Source organism: Cynoglossus semilaevis, chromosome 20 (genome assembly GCF_000523025.1).
Source record: "Cynoglossus semilaevis isolate Cse_v1.0 chromosome 20, Cse_v1.0, whole genome shotgun sequence".
NCBI classification, from domain to species: Eukaryota; Metazoa; Chordata; class Actinopteri; order Pleuronectiformes; family Cynoglossidae; genus Cynoglossus; species Cynoglossus semilaevis.
Window position 1 is genome coordinate 11,325,128 of NC_024326.1, and position 21,030 is coordinate 11,346,157.

The 21,030-nt window shown below is 40.2% G+C and overlaps 2 protein-coding genes across 2 annotated transcripts; both read right to left on the minus strand.

Moving 5' to 3' along the window:
* Window positions 1-2,041: 2,041 nt before the first annotated feature.
* LOC103396554 (polypyrimidine tract-binding protein 2-like) lies at window positions 2,042-10,961 on the minus strand. Its single transcript, XM_008334682.3, has 17 exons — window positions 10,821-10,961; window positions 10,009-10,030; window positions 9,725-9,776; window positions 9,328-9,491; window positions 9,176-9,247; window positions 9,008-9,079; window positions 8,711-8,869; window positions 8,358-8,468; window positions 8,095-8,263; window positions 7,711-7,788; window positions 7,441-7,553; window positions 5,201-5,234; window positions 4,215-4,307; window positions 3,869-3,985; window positions 3,581-3,680; window positions 3,378-3,455; window positions 2,042-2,893 (listed from the first exon to the last, which is right to left on the minus strand). Exons 1-17 carry the CDS (start codon window positions 10,826-10,828, stop codon window positions 2,764-2,766), a joined length of 1,572 nt encoding a protein of 523 aa, XP_008332904.1. The 5' UTR covers window positions 10,829-10,961; the 3' UTR covers window positions 2,042-2,763.
* A 379-nt stretch (window positions 10,962-11,340) lies between these two features.
* On the minus strand, window positions 11,341-20,784 carry dpydb (dihydropyrimidine dehydrogenase b). The gene is made up of 25 exons (XM_008334684.3): window positions 20,755-20,784; window positions 18,650-18,760; window positions 18,489-18,571; window positions 18,316-18,403; window positions 17,772-17,933; window positions 16,954-17,150; window positions 16,736-16,817; window positions 16,405-16,492; window positions 16,207-16,314; window positions 15,785-15,954; window positions 15,474-15,684; window positions 15,116-15,300; window positions 14,790-15,005; window positions 14,418-14,582; window positions 14,271-14,339; window positions 14,098-14,181; window positions 13,781-13,901; window positions 13,569-13,688; window positions 13,224-13,366; window positions 13,082-13,136; window positions 12,790-12,911; window positions 12,444-12,593; window positions 12,281-12,343; window positions 11,943-12,020; window positions 11,341-11,858 (listed from the first exon to the last, which is right to left on the minus strand). Exons 1-25 carry the CDS (start codon window positions 20,782-20,784, stop codon window positions 11,694-11,696), a joined length of 3,066 nt encoding a protein of 1,021 aa, XP_008332906.1. The 3' UTR covers window positions 11,341-11,693.
* Window positions 20,785-21,030: the final 246 nt, after the last annotated feature.

Sequence of the window (21,030 nt, forward strand, 5' to 3'; positions counted from 1 at the left end):
TTAAAACTCCATTACGGCGTTGGCTGAAACGTCTCCCGTTCACACGCGCATTCACACTGTACACCGCCGTCGTTACGTAACTGTCTGTCTGTCTGTGCGTGAGTTTTCTCTTTGATTCATTTCTAATTCATTTCTCAGACTAATCTCATTTCATCCCATTCAGTTCATCTCATCTAAATCAGTGCAGATATGAATCAGCCCTGTGTGGTCTGCAGGGGAAAAATCAATTTCTATGGCAGGAAATGAGATCCTCAGAGGGCCTCGGTGTGTGTGTGTGTGTGTGTGTGTCTGCTGAAATACGACCCAGGGTGTCTGAGTCGGACGGTTGGCAGCTGTAGTTGCTGATGGGACCTTGTAAGCCTATCATGTGGCTTAATGACTCTGAAGTCATCACTTACCTCATCCTGACATCAGGTATTGATTGGCTGAGGGAGTGAGGGACTTCAGATGGACGAGAGGAGAGATGGATGGATGGATGGATGGATGGAGGGGACGGTGGGATGATAACATACGGTGACCCCTGAATATAGATCATGAGGAGCAGCTGATTCTATCTACTGTAACTGAAACTCACAGCTGCTGCACCACAGACATGGACCAGAACCTGCACACACACACACACACACACACATATATATATATATATGGGTATATAACTCCCACAGGACTCTACAGCCTGTGCATAATTTATACCACCACCTCCTCTATGAGTCATAACGGTGGAACAGTGGTCAGAGCTCCTGTCACACAGCAGGGACCAGGCCTCGAGGTTCGATCCCGGTCGCGTCGCTGACTGTTGCAGGATCAGAATCATTCACTCTGAACTGAGCGTAGGTGTGAATGTCAGTGTGAACGGTTGTCTCTACATGTGGCTCAGTGACAGACTGGACCGTCCAGGGTGGAGTCAGCCTTCACCCAGTGACTGCTGGGAGGAGACCTGCTGTTCATAGAAACATCTCTGACCTTCTGCTCTCTCTCTCTCTCTGTGTGTGTGTGTGTGCATCAACTGTAGTTCCTGCTCCACTGATGACCTACAGCAGCCCCCACTCCACTGTCCCCTCCCCCACCACATCTAGGACTGGGTGAAGACAATGGAGGTATGTGGGGGGAGGAGCAGCTCCACCACAGCATGGATCCTCTGCCTGACTTCCTTCCTCCTCTTCCTGCCTTCTTCCTTCTCTCCACTCCCTCCACTGTGATTACCTGAGAGACTCCACCTGTGTCACTTGTCATTTGTCTGCTGTCCCACTTGTCTCTGTGTCAGAAAGTTCTAAGAAATATAATCTTTTTTTTTTTTAAAATGCCTGGTTTTATTTTTAACTGAACTGAAACAGTGTCTCCAGCATCATTGGTAAGTGTCATCATTTTATTTATGTCTGTGCACAAACTTAAAGCTGGATTAGTTCAAATGTTTGCAGCTAGTTTACCTTCAATTGATTGATTTTTCTCCTTAGTTTCAGGGCACAGAGACGCTGGTCATAAAACCTTGTCTCACACTGACCTCTAGCGGATATTGAAGGTATTGCAGCCAAACTGATGTCTGGCGGCAGGAGAGAGACAATGCATGGGACTTAATATTTTTTTTGCTGTTACTCAGTTCAATTAAACCAATAAAAAAAGACATTGGATGTCGTTTTGGACACTGTACAAGATACAAATAAAAATATTACTAAAATTATTTTATATTCAAGTTTTATTTCTGTTGCTAAAAATAAAACATAACTTTAGCCCTGTCTACTTGTGTTTATACTCACCTGGCTGTGGTTTAAGTGTTTAGAGAATTAGGTTTGGTATATTCAATAATTCAAAAATTATTCAAAAGAATCTACGATTTTTGACTTTTCTAATAATGCAGAAAATTTTAAAATAGTTTTTGCTAAACTCTATGTAATTAGAACTAAGGCGACAAACAATAAATACACTTTTAATTTGTTAAATAGAATTCAAATTACTGGGACCGCTGCTCTACGTGATGAACACATTTAAAGAAACAATTTTTATCATAAACAAACAGTGCAAGTGTAACGGTCGTGCAAAAAAATGTTGCAAAAAGTGGAAGAAGTTTTAATAATTTTTTTAAATTAGTCTCAAAACTTCACCATAAACTGGATGGTACACTTCAAAACAGAACTTTCATTTCAGTGGCAGTTTGGTTTTGAGAAATGTTACACCTTTAAAACATGACATAATAGTGAGGTAACTGTAGCTCAGTGAGTGAGACTTAATCTGTCACCCTAAAGTCGTTTGTGCTTCTGCCTGTAATGTTTCAAATATGTCAGAAAACACAGAACAACTACGTCAGTAAGAAGAGAAGGGAGCTGTGTGTGTGTGTGAAACAGTCTTATTTTAAATGTCTGAATCTTCAGTGAAATGTATTTATTTATTTCCAATGTTTTCTTTTTGATTGTTCAATGTCGGGGGAGAATCAGAGACAAAGAGAGTGTGATGTGTTGAGTCAAAGGCGACTGTGAGTTGTTGTCCTGCAGACAAGGTTTGAGAAAAATAACAAACTACAAACAAGATCGAAATCAAACCTGTTGCCGTTCTGTCCAGTGAGAGAAGCGCAGATCATCACACCGGCCAACAGAGGTCAGCGGGCATTAGATGCTAATATAAAATGTTTACTTTAACTTCAGGCTCAGACGTTTTGGCCTGTAAATAGAAAGAACGACAGTGTATGACTAGACACGAGGTCAGGGAACGGCAAATCAAAGAAGGAGAACGGCAGGGACGTCAGGATTGTGGCTGTTCTGGTGACGAGCGTCAGATGGTGGACTTTGAGAAGGAAACCTTGAGATGGTGATTTCCTCCCATGTCGTAGTTGTGGAGTTTAATCAGCTCTTGAATCGCTTCCTCTACGGACGACATCTGAATCAGGGCCATCTTACGGTCCCTGTGAGCCAAGAGCAGAGAAGTCAGAGTTAGCAGGAAAAAAGACAGGAAATGTACAGTTGATGGAAATGACGCCAGGAAGTCAAATCAGATTAGGACAAGACTTTAGCATGTCGTGGAGGCAGCACAGGAGACCAAGATTATAAAGTGGTACAACATGTAAAAACAAGAAAAATGTGCTAGTGCTCCCTCTATTGGTTGACTTGTGTAACAGCAGCAGTCATATGTTTATTCCATTTCATAGTTGTGGATGTATACATTTTTATGGACTTTTGTTTGCAAGGCAGGACACATATGAAGACAGTACTGGGGTCACACCAGGGGTCAGCTCTGATTGTTTTCTTTGGAATGGTGATGGACAGGTAAACTGTAGACTCTGTAGATGGTTATGTTTGGAGATGACACTGAAGATGAGGCAGGTGGGATGAGAAAAGATTTACAGATGTGGTGAAGGAGAACTTGTTGTCAGATGGTTTTTTTCTTACTGAAAGAACTTGAAGGCCTTGACGGTTCCTCCACTGTTGGAGAACAGAAGACGGAGATCGTCCTCACCAACGCCCTCTCTGTTTAAGACAAAAAAAGAAAAGAAAAGAGAAACAAAGCAGCATGAGTCAAACTCTTAGACCATCTGTGCCAAACTGGTTCAAACAGCAGAGGATACTTTAGTACGTGTGGAGTAACTATTGACCTGATATTGGAGAGATGAAGTGTGGAGGAGGGAGGAAAGATGTTCTGGAAGTTTTTAGACCCTGGCTTCTTGAAGCGATGAAGTGGAGATCCAGAGAAATCTGAAGAGTAAAAAAAAAAGATGATTTGATTTTTCCATTTTTAGAGAGGTTTTAATTAGTGTCACTGTTGATACTTTTACTTAAATCAAATTGTGTTTGATAAAAAAAATAATCATAAAAGTCAAGCTGTGCTGAGACATTTTTTAGAGCCTTTCACTGACGAGCACCACATCGACACACGTACAGACCTTTAGTGAGGAGCTGGTCGTCCAGTCCTTCTCTGGGCAGAGCCACAGTTTGATGTTTGGACAGCGTCACTCGCATCACTTTACCAAAAACCTTCTGACCGTTCAGATGGCTCATGGCTACAGAGGAGCGATTGGGAAAATAAAAAATAAATGAACGAGCTTCATTAATACAGTCACACCTTCTATTATTGATAAAAGGAGTTACTCCTAAGATATTTTTTATTGTTTTGAATTTGGAAACTAGCTTTCTTCTTTCAAATTCTAAGTAAAGTTACATTAATTCAGATTTTTTTGGTCCAAATCATGTAAATAAACTTTAATTTTAAGCCCGTGTAGGTGAACTTACCCAACTGAGCCTGGTTGCCGTCAGACAGCTGGATCAGAGCGCTGTCCTTTTTGTTGTACAGGATCTTTACTCTCTGGACATCACCGTAGACGCCTGAAAGAAGGAGGGAGAGAGAGAGAGAGAGAGAGAGAGAGAGGTAGAGAGGTAGAGGTAGACAGAGAGAGAGGGAGCAGGAGAGCAGAGGACTCAAGGAGGAGGACAGAAGAGTCAGAACAGCAGAGGCCGACAAAGATAAAAAAGGAAGAGGTGTGAAGGATGGAAGGAAAAAAGTTAGTGCCGGAAAGACAAATGAAAAGAGAGACGGAATCTTCAGATTTGACTTCCACTAAAAAAAAACCCCTAAATCTCTATCATGTAACACAGTGCAGGCTGGAGGCCCCAGAGGTAAACAAACATTCAACACAATTTACTGCAGTATGAAACACGTTAATGTGGGAAAGTACTGACATTTAGACAGGCTGAAACAGACAGATCTCTCACTGAAAAGTGTTGCTGGAAATGTTTGGGGTTTTTTAATGTATAAATGGCCGTGGTTTAAGACCAACTTTGTTAAAGTGAGGCAACAGGATGTAGCAGAGAGAGGGAGACAGAGAAGGTTCGATAGAGCGACCACTGGTTCGACCTCCTTTTCTCTGACAGTTCTTTGTGAAGCTCTGTCAATAGTTTTACATGAGTTGATCTGCTCTACATCCAGGTGTGTCCCCCTGTAAGGCAGCTACTGTAAACTGAAGGAGCAGGAGAACATAGTCAGCCTCTAATGAATATTTCCCATGAAGTATTTTGGTGTCTCTGTTCTCGTCTGTTTGGAGTAAAAAGCTGACAAAGCACATCCAAGTACAACACAGTGGAGTCAGGCAGGCAGGGAGACGGAGCAGCATTTAGAGTAACAGTCGCCTCCACAACATTGTAGGAGACAACTGAGCACAACTGGATTAACAAGAGAATAGAGAGAATAAACAGATAGAATAGTAGAGGTTTGAACATACCGAAGAGGGTAAAGAGACTTTGAGGCGTGACCATCTTTAGAGAGAGAGACCGCAGAGCAGAGGACAGGAAGAGGAGGAGCAGAGGAGGAGGAAGAAGGAGAGACGAAGGTAGAGATCAGACCGTCCAGCGTTGGACGAGGGGTTAGGTGGTGGTGTCCGTGATGATGAGGAGAGGAGCAAAGATCAATGGCATAGTGGGGTTTGGTCAGAACAGCAAAGCCAACGTCAGTTTTGGCCATAATATTAATAATAATAATAATAATTAAAGTGAGGAGTGGGGGAGAGTCAGCAAATGTAGGTAAATATACATCAGGGGACGGGGTGTGTGTGAAGGAGTTTGTCCAACATTGATGGTAAAATGCAGTATAAATGTAGGAGGAAATGAGCAAAGGGAGGAGTAGTGGGGCGGGGGAGGGTGGGTAAGGAGAGGAGGGAGGGAGAAAGGAGGAGAGGAGGACAAAAACCAAAGCAGAGGTCAGTAAACAGAGCATCAGTGGGACATCAATGGAGTTTGAATGATCGCTGGTTTGTTATCAAACACAAACACACACACACTTACTGCAATACACTCCGTATATATAAAGAGAAATAAACACACATGCACTACTACACACGCACACACACACACGGCCGGATGCAGTTATCGATGACAGTAACGACAGGAAGATAGAGAAATATTTCATATTCAATAAGAGATGGAAGTCAACAGACAGGAGTCAGTGTCTCTGCAGCAGGACACGTGGTCATGTGATCTTCGTTCTTCAGTGAGTGACAAAACAGAATAATAATAATAATAAAAAAAAACTTTCAAATAACATGTACTGTAATCTGGACCTTCATGTCACTGATCAGCCTGGAAAAAAGAGCCCAGTGGAGTCAGTGCTTCGTTTACGTTTGTCTGATTCTCATCTTTGGCACCAAAACTGTCTGTACGACACCAGTGACTAGAACTCAACGTTCACAGGAAAGTACAGTATCAGTCTGCGAAACCACACTGGGGTTTCTAGGATACAAAAATATCAAATAATAATAATAAAATCGATCAAGATTTTAGCTGGAATCAGAATAAATATACACACACAGGCCACTCTCTATCATCTACTTTCCTCTAGATTAAATGTAAACCAAAATATGGCATCATGTCCTTAAGTGCTAGAAAGGTGCCTATAAAAATATAATATAGTATTATCATAATTATTATTATTAAGAAGCCTGACAGTAGTAGACATGATCACCTACTCCGAGGAAAAGGTTCAGAAATGTGTCATCTGACTCAGATTTCTACCAATGTCTTGTAGCATAAGCTGCACCGTTAGCTTAACAGGCTAATTAAAAACAGCCAACTACACTGATGTGTACATTTACAGTAGGCTCTCCTCACAGCCAAACACTTCATGTGCACACTGCCTACTGGAGGCAGCAGTTATTATTGCAGTACTGTTTACCTCAACCTGAGGAGTGAGGACCAACACTGCCATCTGCTGTAAACACAATGTTTCACAGCCTGTCCCACTTTTTGCTCTTGTTAATGTCCAGTGTGGAGTACAACTGTCAGCTACCAATCAGTCAAATATATAAATCATTTTAGTCTGAAAATGTAGATGATAAATTACAGTGTTATTAGACTGACTGTTGTCGAACATGCACTGGAAATGATGCTTTTCACAACAGCCAAAAACCGACAAACTGCATTAACTGGTTGTTAAAAATAAATACAGTTGTTCATGTTATATTTGCTGCAACCACAGGGTGTCGCAGAGGGACAGAAATCTAAAAACCACCTTTGACAAGACTGGTGTCTCAGCAAAGGTGTGAGGTCATCACAGGGCAACAGAAAGAACTGCCCTGTTGGAAGAGTGGAACGAGCAGAGAGGGTTCACACAAGCAGACATGAGTGATGGTGTTACTATAAATTCATAAATAATTGTTTGGACACAGGATCAACCAAAGCTAAAACCCATAAATACGAAGAACGATATAATGATGGTTTGTCTAATTGTTTCACTAAATTATGCAAAACATAGAGTGCAGTCATTTGACCTTTGATATGTTAAATTAATGTGGGCTCATACTCGATGGAAGTGTGTGATCATCTGTGCTGGACAGTGTGGAAAACACTCACACATCCACATAGGAATTCATCCACACACACTGTTACTTCGGTAAATAATGTCCCTTAAAAATGTGTACTTAATTAAGAGCTTGTTCAGCATCACGTTACATATTTATGATGATCGTACCTCTTCATTTAGGTTGGACGCTAAAAGCACTCCTGACACACCGGAGCCAGACAGAGCAACTCGACCTGCGGCAGCTGCTGCTGCTGCTGCAGCACTGAGTGGACTGATGGCTCCTGTTGGACAGAGACAAAATAAAACCAGGTCAGAATGACATCGTAAATAAATCAACGTTGGCTGCAACTTGAGTTGAAAGAACAGTCAAATTACAAGACCAAAGATGAGAAATGACATTGTTTCAGTTCCAGGAAAATAGGAATAAAATAAAAGTACCTCCACTCTGAGAGAGGGAGAGAGATGATGAGTAACCTCCTCCACTGGAGTATGAAGCTAGAGCTCCAGATGGAGTACCTGTGTGGAAACAAAAAAAAATCCATAAACAAAAATGTTAATTAATGAAAAACTGAAAGTCTGTTGTCAGCGATGTGTGAGTTTATCTCTTTAAGCGTCTCTAGTGTTTCCACAATTAATTTGACTTCAATGAACTAGCAATTCCATATACATGTAGCAGTGTTTATGGTGAACTGTGATATCTGGATTTGTTTTGGTTACATCTACTGTGTATATAAAATTTGCCATTAATTCCAGGCTGAACAAACATGGTGGTTATTGTGTCTGTAGATGATGAAAAGGCAGTTTCTGGAGCAGCATATTCACCCAGTAGAGAATGGTCTTTGTTAGTTGCTTCTCCGTCTCCACTGGGAAGATCGGGCCTGGTATAGTCTCGACTCTTGTCGTTATTGTACTTCACATTAAGGTTGACCAGTTTGCTGAAGTCTATCCTTAACGTACACCAGGAATTGTAAATGTTCTGTCCGTCCAAAGACTGGTGTGCAGGAGTGAAAGGAGAGAGAGAGAATTACCGGTGTGATGTACATGAACGGCCGAGTTGACGTTTACATGTAAACACAGGAGCGTACCAGTTTAGCTTGTTGTGCGTTGACAGGGTCACTGAACTGCAACAGAGCCTGAAACTGATTATTCTTGGTGAAGGTGATGATCTTCATCACTGTCCCAAATTTACTGAAGATCTACATCAGACAGACAGAAAGAAATAAAGGTCACTACATGTTGTAAACATTAAGGCTTTTTATTACTGTATCTGACATTGTGACTGTTTTTTTTGCTTTGTGGATTTGCTAAAGGTGATTCCAGATGATGTAGCGAATACTTATAAATTTATTTATATCAATTTCTTCTGGGCTCTGCTTTGAGAGAAAATTCTGATTTTATAGCTCACGCTAATCTGTGATCAAAGCGTTTAGGTTTGTACCTGCTGAAGCACATCCAACGTCACTGGGTAAAACATGTTGTCGATGATAATTCGCAGAACAGGACTGGGTGGCGGAGCAAGGTCCAGAGCACCTGGGTCAGAAGATGGAGAGCCTCCATCCTGAACAGCTGACACTGCTTGTAGTACTGCTTGGGCTCTCTGGGTGGAGAGTCATGAATACATGTTGAGAAAGTGGCATCCTTGGCTTATGCACACCACTTTAGCCGTGTGATGTCACAGAATCAAAATATCTAGAGCATATAGAGTGTGTGTGTTTGTGTGTGTGTAGGCATGTACCTGATTAAGAGCCGAGTCTGTTTTCAGCTCCTTGTGGTTGGAGTACTGGATGAAAACAGATGCGTTTCTGACCTGCACAGAAAACACACCCAGTCCACATACAGTTCACACAGATGCAGTATATCACAGATAATATCAAGACCACACGGACAAAGATGTGTTTCATACCTGTGGTGTGACAGCTGTGTAGTAGTTCACCATAGTAATGGCTGCTTCCTCTGTGCCCAACTCCAAAAACGCCTGCACAAAAACAAATTATTAACACTGAATTTCTCTACTTTTATTAAAGGCCAATAATTACAGTCAGTGTTAAATGGCACCTGGTTTTTCCCCTTGAGCATCAGTATGTTGGTGACCTTTCCAAAAGGCAGCCCCAGAGCAATGACTTCAGTTTCTGACACTTCGTTGGGAAGTTTTCTAATGTGAAGAACTTTGGATGGAGGGGCTTCATCCAGACGCTGTTTCTTACTGTCGCTGCCATTGGCTGCATGTAGACAGACACAGACACACAAAAGCAAAGGTTTATAAAGGATCTTTTTTTGTTTATATTTATTTTTTACAGTGTACAGAAAACTATTGACGTATTATAGTAATATTGATGGCTTTAATGCACATGCTGTTAATTTTTTTCTGGTAATGTATACTTAAAGAGACTTTTTTTTTAGCTTTAGCTTTCAATATGCTTGCTTATCAAACTACTTTAACTATTGAGCCCACCTGTCATAGAGCTGGGACTGCTACCATACATGTTGAGCTCGTCTGAGCCTCTCTGAAAAAACAAAAACAAAAAAACCCATATATTTATCACATAGTAATTAACATATGTACAATCATACTTAATCTTACCAACACAACAAAGAAACAGTATTTGTTTATAAAGATAAACCAGATCAGATTTAATTACTGAAACCACAACACAAAAAACTGGTACTTAAAAAAAAAAAAAAAAACATGTTAGAAATACGCGTTTGATTTTTAAGGACTAATGAAAGACTACTTGCCTTCACACCGACCGCAACATCTCTATCAGTGGATATGGTGAAGGGTGATAGAAGATGACAAAGAACAGAGTTAATAACACACACAAAACAACCATTAATAACATTTTCAAAAATGCAGTAATTTAGCATGTCTAAAATAATAATAGTAATAATAACAATGGTGTCTATGATGAATACAGACGGTCCCAGGAAATATAATGTTTAAGAATCCCGAAGCTAGTATTAAATGTTAGAAGTAAAATATATTTATATTTTTTATTTCTGAATTATTTTTAAGGTTCAATAATATTTATTTAATTCTACTCGTCATTTGTGCATTTGTATTCGCTAGACGGCGTTCTCACCGTATACCGTACCTGCTGCTGCACAGACAAAGGATGCTAACCGGTCGACAGCTATTGTTGTTTTGTTTTTTTCATTCTAACCATAAGAGACAAATTTTCATTTGATATTAATGGAATTGTAACAATTTGCTCAATTTCCCGATATATCAATAAAGTTTAATTTAATATAAATGCAAGCTAAATGTCCAATTTTCCAGCAGATTCACGATTTCCAAACCAATTTCTGTACTTAGTCAGTGTGTCAAACTTATTTTATGACAACGTTTTGTCATAAAAGTAAATTTGCGAACATGAGAACAGCAATAAATCGCTCTTTTTTTATTTCGGTCTGGACATTGTTACAACGTCACAGTTCCAGCTTAACGCCCAGTTTACAGTTAGCAGGGTAGGCGACACAGTCTCTCTCTGTCACGACCACAGCTAACCAAATATTCAAATTTACTTTATAAATAAAATACATTTACTTACCCGTCCATTGCCGCTCTGTGTTCTCGTCTGCCTTTTAATATTTCAGTTTTATTCAGAACCTTACCAGCGTGAGCAATCTAGACTGTCTTTCCCTCGCTTATTAACGGCTACAGTACAGGAAACATAATACAGTAGCGCCAACGTCATTACTGACACCTGCTGGCGAGGAGGCTAATCGGTAAAACCCCCACGAATACGTACTTAGTTTAAATCTTTTTTCTTTAGAAAACGTTTAGAATTTATCAAAAAATTCCAATTCTTTTTTATTATTCACAAGACGTTATTTTCAGCTTGTCCCGTGAACCCAGTCCCAGTGTTGTCTTTTCTCATGATTTGCCTGTGTCTTCATATTCCCTAAAAGTTAGAGTTTATAACCTTGCTGTTCAGGTCTAAATACCAATTTCATGAAGTTTTATATTATTAACCTCTGCAGATGGTTAAATGATAATTTTTTTAAAAGACCACTCTATTTATGCATGTGTGTTTGCAATGAATCCCTAAATGAAACATCAACGAAGGATTGTTTTGCTTCATAAAGAAAACCTTTATTTGAGTCACTATATGATAACTGGCAAAAGGCAAACTGGAAATTGGTAAATTTTACATTATAGACAGTTATGGTAGATACAAATTACAACAATCATACATATATTTAAACTAACAGTAACAACTATGGTTGAATAACTTTGTTGTATTTTAATTTCTGGTCTCTTTTAGATTGGTATTTTATTTCTGTAATAATTTGTAATAAAGTGATGGAATAAATTGATTAAAATGAATAATGCCGTACACTGCATGAAGCAAAAATGATTATACAGAATGGAAAGCGTTGACATTTGCAATCAAACACAAGGGTTATAATCAGTCCTTCCTTTAACAGACAGGATTAACGGGTAAACCCCTCTTAGGCTCGTATGGTGTTGTTCTGGTCACCATCTGGATGCAATCTATGATTGGACAGACACTGAGGCACAGAGTGCAGCCTGTACAGCTGTCAGTCACAAAAGGAATGTGGGACTCTGGATCAAATTGAATGGCCTGGGAAAAAAACAATGGAGGGACAAGCACAGTGTTAGTAAATGAAAAAAGAATTACAGAATAAAAGACAGGGTGATCCCAAACCTGGTATCCAGAGTCATTGCAGGTCATGTAACATTTGCCACAGTTGATACACATCTCTTCATCAATCAAAGCCTGGACCTGAAAACACACATTACTTTGATGGTTATGATCGGGGCTCATTTAAATTCCCTCAACTATGCTATGATACGTTTTAGAGAAATTACTTCTCCTTGTCCTGTTGATTTGTTTGACTGTTTATGCAGCTGTGCTAAATTATGCTATTTATTCAGTAGTTGGTTAATGCTGAGAGGAGATATGTAAAGCACTAGGTATGAAAAGTAGGGCTCACCACTGACTTTACTATAATATAACTATAACTATAATTTACAATAATATACCTGCTCCATGTTGTTCAGATCCCCATATGTTCCGATGTAGCGTAATGCTCTGGCTATCACATCCTACAGAGGAAGAGGGTGAGAGAGAATCACAGAGACTGTAAACAAATAATCAGCAGTGACTCAGTTCAATTTAAAGTGTGTCCACGAGTGTGTGTTTCACCTTGACAGCAGGGACTGGTTTTTTGGGTGCACTGATGCGGGAGGCTGTTGTTTCTTTGTCATCTGTATCGCCAGAGTTTTTCAGCTTCTTCTTATACTCTGCCAGAGCTTTCTTTTTCTGTCCAAGGTATGGGCCAAAGCTGGGGAGACTCTATACACACACACACACACACACAAGCCATGGTCTACTTAAATGCTTAAACGATCTATTGACCTTGCAGAGAGAACTTGTAACTCTGAGATGCAGTCACATGCAATAAAGAATTTCAATACTCTTGTTACTACCAAGTCCAGATAGAATCTACGACTCCAGAACAAGGTAAACTGCTACTTGTTAGAATCGGTACCTGTCCAACTAGGTCCTCTAGTCTAGGGACCGGTTTCCCTTTCTGGTGTTTCTCTGTTGGAGGAGACTGGCCGTCCCAGTTCTTCAGCTCCAGGCTCTTCAGATACAGCAGGGCCTTCAGACCTGAACCAAAATAGAACCAAGTACCAAGTATAAGCCAACCAAGAAAACCAGGAACACACTAGGAACATGTTGGTGTCATTAACACCAACATAACTTTGTTATGAATTTATTTTCATCCAAAACGTAAAATACTGATGTAGGTGCACGAGTACAGGTACATGGTCACATACCCAAGCAGTAATCCTCAATGACTGTGAAATCCTGGTTCTGAATTGCACTGCATACCTGATGTTGTCAGACACATATGGTAAGAACAGAAAGTCGATAGTACTCACATTACCACGTCAGGTGTAACATTATTTTAAGTATCACCTGCAACACCGAGGCTCCAGCATGGAGAAACTGGAGTCCAGACTCAGCTGAGTCAATGCCCCCAGTGGCCAGAACAGGGAAACCTGGAATGGCTCTGGCAATAGCTGACACAGCTCTGAGAGCAATGGGTCTGATGGCGTTACCTGCACACAGTTTTGATAGGATCTAACTGCACAGTGAGGAAAGAGCTCCTGCTGTGTGAACACTGTGGTACATTTATGTTCATCCACACAGGTTTTCATGATGAAATGTGTCAGGGTCCAAGTGTATTCAGATACTTGCCTTTGCTATTGCAGATTAGCACTGACAGTAAGAAACTGATCATGTTTTTCATGATTTTCTTACCAGACACTCCTCCATAAGTGGTGCGTTTTTCTACACCAACACTGGGCCAGGGTGAGCCGTCTGCCTTCAGTCCCATCATCCCTGACACTGTGTTTGTGGCAGTGACTCCATCTGCTCCACCTACAGAACACCATGACAGGTACTCTTTTTTTGTTATGTTGTTGGGCGTAATTGAAAATTGGAAAAAAAAATAGAGAAAGAACAAAGTTAACCTTCATATGCAGCCTTGGCAATGTCAACAATGTCGGTAACGTTTGGAGTCAATTTGGCAAAGAATGGAATAGAAATGGCTGCTCGCACCCAGCGACAGATGTTACGCACAAGGACTGTGTCCTGATGACCAACACACACATAAAAAACACATTATTAAACACACAAGACTTTGAGTTTAGCCTGAGTCGAGTCTTCAGGGTTTTGGGTCGGAGTCGCAGAAGAAAAAGCTTGAGTCAAGTCCTAGTTCAGTCCTGTTTAGAAATTTCTGTTCTATTATTAAATTTAGAACAACGTGAGTGTGTGTCAGTGTGTGTACCTGTCCACAGGCCAGTCCCATGCCCCTCTCTCCCATTCCATGAGGACAAGATAGATTCAGTTCAAGTGCATCTGCTCCTGATTTCTAAACAAAAAATATTTGTTCCTTTTTAAAATCACTTACTAAAAAATGTGGATATACTATCCAGGATACTGACTTGAGGCCAGTCTCACCTCTGCCATCTTTGCAAGCTGCGTCCAGTCTTCCTTATTGTAACTACACATAATACTGGAGATCACCACCTAATTAAGAAGCACGCAGGAAATGACATACAGGCACTTACAAAGAACTTGGTGGTACTACTGTGACTGGAAACTAACATTTTTGGGGAAGTCCTTCTTCAGTTCAGTGACTGATTGACACCAGTAGGCAGCCGTCTTCTCACTGATGAGCTCAATGTTGAGGAAGGAGCCCTGGCCTGGTCCAAATAGAGGACCCGAGGTGGTTCCGCGCACGATACGCGGTGAAACATTGGTCACGAGATCCTGTGAAAGTCATGACAAGCAAAAAGGAAGTTTGTTTTATTTGCTGTGCATTGGCTTGATGTCAAGATCACAGTGTTTGTAATACGTGGTCAAATGCTTTGCTTATACATCCTTATACTGTGAAAGAAGTAAGAGGACTGAGAGGATGTTGACTGAGAACAGTTTAGTTTTGCTGGATAAATATATACATATATATATATATAATACCTTATCCAAGCCAAATGTCTTGGTGAGAGCAAAACCCCATCCTTGCTCAAAAGCTCTCCTGATCATCGCCGTGCTGGTGGTGGGAGGAGCAGAAGCCAGTCCAAATGGGTTGGGAAACTTAATTCCACAAACCTCCAGACTGATGTCCACCTCATCGATGGCACTGTAGAACAATGGCAGCTTTGGGACTGGATCAACAGTTTGTCCGTGCAGAGACTACAGAAGGTAGAAGTTTGGGACATGTTATATTCTGGTAATCACTTAACTTCATGTAGTGATTTTAGTACGGGCTGCTGGGCCAACGACCTTTGTGGTGGATACTGTACCTGCAGGTATCTGTGAATGTGCCATGAGGCCTGTTTGCCATCGTTAACTGATTCCACCGTGGTGTTAGCCAGACCAGCCACGTCTCCTCCTGCAAACACCCACGGCTCACTGGTCTGCATGGTATCTGTGTTCACCTCTGGAGTTGCCCAGCGGGTCAGCTTCACTGGAGCCATTGCCTCAGTCACTGCAAATGGGGAGTGTTGGTTATTATGTGAGTGTGCCTGCTCAATTATATACGGTCAATAAGGCTGCCAACAGGTTTTCACATGATGGGCTTTTTTTGTCGTGAATTTGATTTGATTTCAAAATATATTGTTGGGCCACTATTCGTTTAAAAACACAAAACCTGATTTTCACCTTTAGGGTCACTCAGCATTGACCCAAAGGCACTGATGATGTAATCTGCCTTCAGCCTCACAACTTGGTCCTCATCTTCCACCCAGTCCCCCGTGTCAGTCTGCTCAGTGCGACAGAACTGTAACCCAGCAACTCGCCCGTTCTTCATGATGACTTCACGAGGGGACAGGAAGGGCAGGAACTCACACTGTTCCTCTTTAGCCAGCTCCATCTGACACAGGCAGTGGAACACAGACAGGGTCAGTAAATTGTATGTTAGAAAAAGTGCTTAGTGAACGACATAACAATTAGGAAATCCGTCCCATCAGTACCTCTTCAGGCACAGCCCTGATGTTAGTGAACCCCTTCCTGAAGCAGACGTACACCCTCTTGGCTCCACAGCGAAGAGCTGAGGTGGCACAGTCAAAGGCTGTGTCTCCAGCGCCCAATACTATCACCATGCCCTTTAACTCAGGAAGTGCTGACCGACACTGACACATACCTGTAAGCAGACACCAAATGATACATTCTGGTAAACTGCTGAAATCTATTTTAGCAGAATATTCATTACATTTTGTGCACAGCTTTTGTAATTGTATGTTACACGAGAAGAGATGACAAGATGCATAGATTACTTGATGATTTACATTTCTAAATGTTCATGAGGTAAAGAGGTTTTAACCATAGAATCATTACTCAAGTTGGACTAAAGCTAGAACATACAAATCACGGAACCTGACCGGCCCAGACTTACCTTTCTTGCTAGCTAAAGCAACCTTGGGCAGAAAATCTTTGGAGGTAAAGAAACCTTGATCAACAGTCAAACCCTGGAAGATTTCAGCTCTGTTGGCCTGAGGTAGACCTGGAGACAAACACACACAGGCAAATTAAAATGATATAATCTTTCAGAACCTTGAATTGTCAAAAAAGGTGCTAATATTTCTTTACTCACCAATTCCAATAAAGACAGCCTTGTATCCCTCGTTCTTTAGAGACGTCACAGTCATTCCATCAACACCGAGGCCCTTTTCACACACCACCTGACAAACCAACAAACACACATTTATCAAATCTTCAAAAAAACTAAAAATACCTAAATATATGCAATAACATTATGTCCTACTTAAAACGAAACTTTATAGTTGTCATGTGACAAGCTTTTAACAAAAAAAACAACTAAATATTTAAACAGTTATAACATGCTTTTTTTAAAACTTCTTCTAATCCTGGTCCATTATGGATCAATATATGAAATAGATCATACAACATGGCACAATAATTACCTTGACTCCCAGATCCTTCATCAGGTCTACTTCAAACTGAACCACTTCATACGGAAGTCTGAACTGGGGGATTTCTGATGAGCTACGCAATGGAACATTGTTTTATTATTTTATGCCAAAAAACTGATAAAAAATAAAAAATGATAAAACCTTATTGGGTCAGATAAAACAGAGATATAACATTTAGATATCACTACTGTTACAAGACAAAAAGTTACCTCAGTCCTCCAATGTACTTCCCCTTTTCAAAGATAGTAATATCGTCATATCCAAGACGGGCCAGAAAGGAAGCACAGCTAATTGATGCTGGGCCACAGCCAATCAGAGCAATGGGACTGTGGTAAGACTCTGGCATCTCATTGGCTGGTGGGAGTTCAGGATTCCTGATTTGAGGGATCCCCATCTTATTGAACACCTGTAGGAAATAAAGTCACAGTAATCAATACCGTTATAGTAACTGTATATACTAAACTGTAGTCTTGTGTGAAATAGAAGTGTGGTTCCATTGATCTCATCCTTCAGGGATTCCCACGATTACAATGAAATGTTCTGCTGCTGCTGTGTGCTGAGAATGCCACTGTGTATGCAAGTGTTGCTAAAAACATCACAAAAAATTTTGTAAAATCCAAAACCCCAACTTTGTTTTTTGTCTCAAAAACAAGTTATTTCCTGTTCTAAAATCTGTTCACCACTGAGCTATTCTTTTCCACCAGTTTAGAGGAACATTCGCCACTTTTCCTCCTCATGTATAGATGTCTTAATTTTGCAGTATAGACGTTTTTCACAATGTGCAGTTAGTCAGCTGATTTAACCCACAACTTCTGGTATCTAACGACTGTTCCCAAACTTTCCTTTAAGCCCTTAAAATATTTTCAAGCTGATATTAGCTTTAGCCTGTCGTAAAATACTCACTTTCACTGATATCCAACAAAAAGATCACATACACAGCATCACCGTCTCTAACCTCCAATGATTCGCTGTTGTTGCATATGTAAAAATAGAAATGAAAATGAATGTATATAATATTTCTCCGTACCTCAGTTGCGAATTGCTGTAGCCCTCCAATGTTTATGGGGCCTTCCTCAGTGGCATAGAGGTTACAGCCTCCCACACACAGATCTGATGTGGGACAAACCATTCCACAGGTCAAACCCAGTGGATTATCAGAGAGAATGGCCTTCGCTGCTCCGTAGTAGTTCTAATATGCAAACACAAGCACGTTGTTAATTTTACCCACTGGGTCCTAAAACCTTAAAAAAAAAAAATCTAATTTAGTAGTTGTAAATTAACAAAGGTCATATTTGTCCCTTTATTATTAACATGATACAGGGCAAGAACATAACACATGGTTTCACACATGTCATTTATATAAAAATAATGTGTAACTATTAAATTAACAAAGGTCATATTTGTCCCTTTATTATTAACATGATACAGGGCAAGAACATAACACATGGTTTCACACATGTCATTTATATAAAAATAATGTGTAACTATTTCACTAGAAGTGATGTTGAGAAGTTTTGACTTGTCCTGCATGTGCCTATAAAAGAGTGTGGGTCAGCTGTATGGCTCAGTACCTTATTGGAAATACTTGTGATGAATGACTTAATGTCCAGGTTGGTCGGGCAGCTCTTCTGGCAAGGAGCGTCAGCACATTTGAGACACCTGCACAAAGGTTTCATTTATTGGTTATAAAAGAGGATCAAAGTTTTCATTAAGATGTGACAGTGTCACAGGTCAGAGTTCATACCTCATGGCTTCTCGCAGAGCTCCACGCTCACTGAGTGTTGTGTGTTTGATGTCATCAAAGTTGTTTTCCAGCTGTGAACAAGGCTGACAGAAAGAAAAAAAAAACATAGTCAGGACAACAGTGATAAGAAGGATACAGTTTGGAGAGTGTATGTGACTTACTCCACAGTTCCTCTCTGGATTTCTCTTCCAGTGTTTCTTTTCTTTCTTTTTGTTCGCCGTGGAGATGACCTGAGAGTGCGTTTTAACCCTGGGGTTCAGAGCCAGGATGCTCTGGAAGATGTAAATGCATAAAGGAGGGTGGGTGAAGCACTCATATCTGTTTGTAAAATACTCATTAGGACAGTCTTAGCAGCAGGTTTTTGTTGTTGTTAAAAAAGCAGAAAAAGAAATGTGAGGGGTAAAGTAAGCGACTTGGTCAGAAAATCTGTAAAACTACAGCTCTTGTGAGGTTCTCCTGACAGGAAGTGGTCACTAACTATAGGTTAACTATAACTATACTCATTATAGGATCAATGAAAGACTAACAGTGGTGACAGGGTCATGGACACTGAGATCACTGATGCACATGGGGAGCAAAGGTTGGGCTGTGGTATTCAAATCCAACAGATTATTTAAATAATTGTTGTAAATCAGTTGATGATGGTTCTGAGAGAAATGTGTTGAAAGACACATCATGTTGCAGTGTCAGCAGCAAACGTCTGTTTCATGTTTCTCGCAAAAGCGATGTTCACACATAAAAACAGTTCAGAGGAAATTAATAACATTCTCAGAAGTTTGCTTGTTTCTGGTCAAGGTGAACAGATAGCGGGGTTCACCGGGGTCACTGCACTGGTGTTGCGTGATCAGTTTGGTAAAAACATAAATACTATATAAATATACGTAATATTATTATTATGTCAAATACCCACAACTTATCACTTGGGTAGTGTGATCCATCTTGGCAAGAAAACAAATTCAGTTAATATTTGTTTGATTTACAACCAGTTTCTAATCGTGTAGATTTCTCAAGCGCTACACGTGGACAACACACCACTAATCTACAGCATGATACACATGGCCGGTTACACAAGAACATGGAACCATATAAGGTCATGTTATCCTTATTACTGCAACGTATTTCTCAGTACACTGAGGCTGTATGTCTGTCATTTATTTTCTCTCCACTCCACAAACCACCTGCACTCTGTTGTACGCAGAGTTACAGCAACAAAGATCATAAACATACACATAAGAAAATGAGCTTTACAGACGAAAGGTAATCTGCTCATCAGCAATGCTTAGAAAATGTTTAGTATTCTTAGTAGTAGTCAATATACTTTACATAAAGAGCCTTAGTCTGGTGATGGTTTAAATCTGTTGTTTTACTGAATTTTAGAACACATTTATCTAACGTTTAGCTCTCACTTGAACTAACATTTGTGCCTCCTGACTACCAGGGAAATTGTTTTTTTTAAATTGATACTTCAAAAAACAATTAAAAAGTGTGGTTTGCCTTGAACATACTGGAGCACTGGGCATCGACCAGTAAAAGGAATCATTTGCTGGTCAATGCACAATTGTCCTACCTCCTAACTACTTAAGGCAAGGTATGTTTCAGATTTATTCAATTGAAAATGTAAATGTGAAAATATGAATTTTCCCCGCGTACCACCAGAGAGCGCTCGTGTACCACTGGTGGTATGCCAAATGGTATAGAGTGAATGTCATATGGTCTGACTTGGAAAGCCCGTTACACTATTTAACACAGTGTCACACCGTATAATATTTTGCTTAGTTAAATTAAACCAACTAAAAATTGCCAGGCTATATTTATCATGTAATCGGCGACGTGGCGGTTGACCACTACAGAAGATGTCGGATACGGAACGTTTTAACAAAAAAACATAGACAAAAACAAAACAAAAACAGAACTTATTTCATGACATTAAAAAAAGAAGAAAAGAGAAGAATGTTACTGTAACTTCCGGTTGAGTGAGTGGACCTCTTTATCATTAAGATGTCTAAATTACTGCCCGTTCAAAATAAAGCGAATATAGCGTAATTCCAAACAACGCCTTAGAACTTATCAGAACTTGTTTTTACCTAATGCACAGACATCAGCACTTTCTGCAGCTATTGAAAACAGCTGCGTATTTTATATTAACTTAAGAACCATCAAATATTCGTAATATTATTTGTGAAATACGCTGTTAACGCAGATTATTGGGTAAAATACAAGTAATATGCTACATAAGAAAACAAAACAAAATTACTTTACACCTTACCTCAATGTCAGGAAGATCTCTACTCAACATGGCGTTAGTTCAGTGAATAATCACTAAAGTTGAGTGAAAAAGTTTTTAAACAAATTCTGGTAGGTATTGTTGCGCCTGCGTTCTTTCCGGTTTGAATGCTCCGTCTTCTGCACACACATATAAAAGCACTGGATTACGCAATCGTTTATCCCAACCCATCCACTGGTACTTCACTTTCGAGTTTTAAAAAACAAGTATGTGTATAACGCTCGGAGACGACATGATAAGGAAAACTGACTTTTTGAT

Coding starts and splice junctions, on each gene's coding strand:
- LOC103396554 (XM_008334682.3), bottom strand. Junction 9,248..9,327: donor TGCTCAAGGGGAAAAACCAG/GTGCCATTTAAC, acceptor GTTTTTGTGCAG/GCGTTTTTGGAGTTGGGCAC. Junction 4,308..5,200: donor AAGTCTCTTTACCCTCTTCG/GTATGTTCAAAC, acceptor TCCTTCTTTCAG/GCGTCTACGGTGATGTCCAG.
- dpydb (XM_008334684.3), bottom strand. CDS start 20,784: ATGTTGAGTAGAGATCTTCCTGACATTGAG. Junction 18,572..18,649: donor ATCCAGAGAGGAACTGTGGA/GTAAGTCACATA, acceptor TCTTTCTGTCAG/CCTTGTTCACAGCTGGAAAA. Junction 13,689..13,780: donor TGCCAAGGCTGCATATGAAG/GTTAACTTTGTT, acceptor GGTGTTCTGTAG/GTGGAGCAGATGGAGTCACT.